The 5160-nt window shown below is 52.1% G+C and overlaps 1 protein-coding gene across 1 annotated transcript; it reads left to right on the top strand.

The window, feature by feature from the left end:
- The first annotated feature begins 3338 nt into the window (after nt 1–3338).
- On the top strand, nt 3339–4760 carry TSSK6 (testis specific serine kinase 6). The gene is given in 4 exon segments (XM_072874973.1): nt 3339–3436; nt 3597–3865; nt 3868–4286; nt 4288–4760. Coding segments are annotated over 4 exon segments (897 nt in total). The 3' UTR covers nt 4399–4760.
- Nucleotides 4761–5160: the final 400 nt, after the last annotated feature.

Consider the following 5160-nt stretch of genomic DNA (forward strand, 5'->3'; position numbering starts at 1 on the left):
GACCTTCAGCTGTGGCAGCATCTCAGCAAGGTGAGTTACCCCCTGGGGAACACCATTCTATGGAATTGTACTGCACCCAGGACCCGGGCAAGGTTGACTCAGAGCTCCTCCTGGTTTTGGTGTAAAGTGATGCCCAGCACAGCTTGGTCTCTGGTGAGCAGTCCAGCCCGGGGTGATGCAGGACTCACCCTGGGTGAACTTACCCAGGGAGGTACATTAGCTTATGGTGAGTTTGAAACGGGCGAGTTGCTTCTGGGGCACCTGGTAGCTCCCCGGTGTCCCTGCACTGCCCAGCAGCGTGAATGCTCCTCCAGGAGTTGGTCAGCCCCTTGGCAGAGGAACTGCCTGCATGTCAGGCTGCTGCATGACCACACCGCCAGCGTCGGAAAACGTCCCCGTAATGAAAACCCTGGTGGTGAGCTCCAATAATTTATACCTCGGCAGACCAGCTCCTCCTGCTCATGTACGAGATTGAACCAACCAGTAATTGCTGCCTGATTTCTAATTACTCTGCTTTACAAGAGCAATGGGACAAGTCAGTTCTACAAACACAGCTTTGATGTAAAAAATGTACCAGAAAGCTCAGAAGCTCAGCATCCTTTTATAGGTTAGTACTGGGTACCCTACTAAAGTATATTGGTGTGACCTAAATATTTATACCACAGGTAGCAGTGCCTGAGGTGGAGGGATTGGAAGCAAAAGAGATTTTTGGTGCGTTTTTATACCAATAAATGTTGAGCCAGCAGCTAACGAGGCAAAAATCTGTTTCTCTGAGATCTAAGCACAGCACAAAAAGCTGAGCTCAGATATCTTTCCTCCTCCTCTGCCTGACAGCGTCCCGCTAAACCGAAACCTCTCATTCACGCCTCTTGCTGTCTTTCTTTGGAGCTTTTTGCAGCAGTCCCGGGCCATGCTGCGCGCCGTGGGTCCGGAGCACGGAGATGCACAGTAACGATGTCTGCAGCCCTGGCAGCAAACCCAGCTCTCAGGGGTTTAGCCTGGAGCATACAGGAGGGGGAGCGTTTGCTACGATAGCTGCTCCTCCGTTTTCACCAGAGCTTTCTTCCCTGTCTCCTTCAAGGCACTGCACAAGACCTTCGGCCGCCGGGATGCTCCTGCGGCATCTAACTGCACAGTGCATTTTCCGGGCTTAGAGGACAACTTACTGAATGATTTCCGAGTCTGACACTGTCCACCTCAGCCAAGCTTGCTGAAAACCTCCCAAAAGCGACAAGCTCCCTCGCGCAGATGGAGAGCTACCAGCAGTGCGGGACTCCACAACACTACTCCTTCCCATCTCAATGTGGTTCGTAGCTGCCGCTTCGGTTTTTCCACCGCGGTTTGGACGACACCTCTTCTGGTTATGTTATTACAGGGCGCTTCAGAGAGGTTTCCCATAAATGAGGATTTTACCTGTAGGCTTTGGGAACATGTCTATAACGTGAACTCCCGTTCCTGTTTTAAAAGACATACTGAGCATCAGCCAAACCCCTATAGATAGCTATACACACACCTTTCTATCTGTCAGAGCGTGCGACGATGGCATTTTCCAGAAGTGCTCCGGTAGTAAGCGGGGAAGGGACGCCTGGTCTAAGCATTTTCCCTTGTAAAAATGCCCATATTGGTTCAGTTATGTTAGCCACCTCAAAGTTCCCAGCTCCTGTGAAAAGTCCGGCTCAGACCCCTGCTAAGTCACTGTGGTTATGACTCACGGGCTAAACAGAAGTGCCAGGAAATGATGTGTATCCAGCAAAATGGCTTTCTGCATCTGGCCTACTGATTGCTAGGCGGGATTTTTTTGTGTTTAAGTAACAGCAGTTTATGAACAGGAACTCCTGGAAATGGCTTCTTTCTGACCCGCTTCAGAAGTAAGAAATCTGGGAGCATTTATTTGATGGCCCAAACAGAAAGGGAGCGTTGGCTGGGTCACGTCCAGCACCTCTGCGTGCGTGCGTGCGGGGTTCCCTCCTCTCGACCTCCCTACAGACATCAGCCCCAGGCAAGGTCGTCGCCGTCAAATGGGGCGTCCGCTCTCTTCGGAGGAGACGAGGACAGACTGAGGACATTCCTCAGGGGTCAGCAGCGTAGCCCCTGCGCAGGAGCAAATCCTCCATCGTGCAATGCACGTGCTGCTTGCCTGGCTTTTTCACAGCGTGCCTGGTGATACATGCCTGATACGTGCCTGGCGACTTGTGCTCAACCACAGCACGCTGGATTCCCATACTCAGCTTGCCTGTAGAAATAGCATCTGAAGTGGGAAAGTGGTTTGGTTTTGACCTGCAACTTCCACACCAGATAAAACTTGACATGACGATTACTTGCCCTTAGGAGTCAGGGCAAAGCTCGCCCGCAGCACGTATAAACCTATGTTTGCAGTTTTTAATTAATTTAATTTCCTCAAGTGACTTCAGAACGCTGACAAGATGGACTCACGAGAAGGATTTTCTTTTGTCTTCAGTTGAGTCTTATTCCTCTTTAGAACCGATTTGCAGAATGAAACATATATTCAAAAATTAAAAATAGCATTTGGGTTGGTATTTAGGAAGACAGACGTTTTGTGGTCCTAGGCTCCTTTGTACAGCTGGAAAGGAAATGTGGGCTCCACAGGGAGGACGGGATCCTTGAGCAGCTTAAAAAAACCAGCACAAATCAGAAACAACTGTTTGTGAGAGCCAAGGACGCAGCACTCGGAGGAAGGAGCCGACGCTGGCCTGAGACGCAGTGTGCAATGGGAGGGACGCTTTGCTCTGGAGTGGAAGTGACCCAGCCCAGCTGCCCTCTGCTCCTGCCCCGTGCTTAATTCGACTGTCACCTTATGGCAACTAAAACTGACTAAAAGCATTTAAAATCTAAATTACAGAAGCTCTCCGAAGGATCTCTGGTCTCACTTCTTCTCTGTACGTCTCCAAAATACCATTTTGATAAATATACAGGGATAGCAATTCCAAGTTCAAGAAACTGAAAAGCTGTTTCTTCTGAAAGATGCATTTAAAGTTCCCCATCCACACCACACAAAGTCAGAAAGCCTACCTAGAAAAATAGCTCCCTGCTCCATCATCATTAAAAAGTAAATATTTACAGCCAGCCATGGTGGTTTGCAGTTAGGAACAGTAGAAATCACTCCTTTGTGCCACTCTGTGCAGTTTTGATTTTAATATAACTAATACCCTGCAGAAAACTGGTATAGGTCCCCAAATGGGTTCCTCATCCCAGAAGGCTGACATTTAAACTCCCATCATCTGAAGAGCCCTCTTTTGAAAACTCAAGTGACGAGGCAGAAAAGGTAAAAACTCTACAATATCCACCCATGGGCGTTCTCCCCCGGCGTGTGCGTAGGCATGCCTGGGACACCCGTGAGCAGAGGGGACCCACTAGCCACCCATGTCATCTCACAAAGGCGCTGCCACACAACGCTCCACCCCATCACGATACCTGGGTGAGCCCTGGAGCCCACAGAGGCACCCGTGGGACCACGGATCGACAGCAAAGATCAACAGCTGCCCTGCACCATATATTAAAGCTTTCAAATCCTGGAGCAAAACACCAGCTTTGATTAAGCCCATCGGGATCACACATCATGCCAAAAACTGATGCAGGAGTGAGCTGGGCTACAGGCTGGGTCACACATTAGGGGAGGGCACCTTCTCCAAGGGGAAAGCGGCCACCTCCAACAAATACAAGGGCCCCTTAGCCATCAAGGTGGTGGACTGGCGACGAGCACCCCCAGCCTTTGCGTACAAGGGTCTGCCCCAGGAGCTCTCCATCACGCGCAAGATCCGGCACCCCAACATCGTGCGCATCTTTGAGCTCATTGAGATCTGCAATGGGAAGCTCTACATCACGGTGGAGGTGGCAGGCACTGACCTGTGGAGCTGGTGCAGCAGCTGGAGAAGTTGCCCTGTGTCCCCAAGTCCCGGGACATCTTTACGCAGATCACGGGGGCCGTGTGCTACCTGCACGACCGCAACTTGGTGCACCGGGATCTCAAGTGTGAGAACGTGCTGCTCACCGCTGATGGCCACCAGGCCAAACTCAGTGACTTTGGTTTTAGCAAGGAGGCCAACAGCTACCTGTACCTGAGCACCACGTTCTGCAGGTCAGCAGCCTACGCTTCCCCGGAGGTGCTGATGGGCATCCCCTACAATGCCAAGAAGTACGACACGTGGAGCCTGGGGGTGATGCTCTACGTGATGGTGACTGGCTACATGCCTTTTGACGATACCCGCATCCGCAGCATGCCCCAGTGGCAGAAGAAAGGGGTGCTGTACACAGAGGGGCTGCCCCTGCTGCCAGAGCCCTTGCCAAGCCCTCATTGCCCAACTGCTCCGGTTTAGCCCGGCCTCCCAGCCCGGCGTGGGGCAGGTGGCCAAGAACAGCTGGCTGGAGGGGGACATTTGAACGAGGAGGCCCTCCCCAGAGATCCCAGGAGAGCAGTAACACTTTAGTGCAATCAGTGCTGTAGCGGAAAAGCATTTCTGTGGTTTATTGACAATTTTGAGCCCTGGGATGCCTGTATGTGGAGCTGATTGAACTTCAAGCACTGGCAAGACCATGTGCCCTCAGAAGGTCATCTGATCCCTCCACAAAGGAGACACGTGAGCCTGCTGCGGGTTGGGTTTCAAGACACAATGACCATGCTGAGCTAGCAGTAAGAGCAGAGCGTGGGGCTGCCTACAACAGCAGCGGCTGCCTGGCTGCAGGGGGGACCTGCAGCCCCCGTCAGGCAGGTCGGGGCTCTCCCATTGAGCCAGCGTGGCCAGGGCAGGGTGGCGAGGTGCAACGTGCAGCAGCGCGGTCCTTGGTGTTGCCTGCTCCCTACTACATGTAATGAACACCGAAACTCCCACGCAGCTACCCCTCTCTGCTACCGTAGGCACAGGGCACTGCCCAGAATTGCAGGAGGAAAGCTGTTCTCACACGGGTCTTGGCTTGTCCTCAACCTCGTTTGCCACCAAACTGTATTGGAGCTGGTGGGAGGGGAGAAGTAGTGGTCCTGCAAATCACTACCACAGAGAAAATGTCACGTTTTGTATACCACCGTTTAGATCTCCCAGTGATATTCACAGCCCAAATTCACAGCAGGATCTTTGCAGGCAACTGGACAGCATTACTGAGCCAAAAGTTTTGGTGTGGGCTTGAGCTCCACACCTTACATTCCAC

This window comes from Ciconia boyciana, chromosome 10, assembly GCF_034638445.1.
Source record: "Ciconia boyciana chromosome 10, ASM3463844v1, whole genome shotgun sequence".
Taxonomy (NCBI): Eukaryota; Metazoa; Chordata; class Aves; order Ciconiiformes; family Ciconiidae; genus Ciconia; species Ciconia boyciana.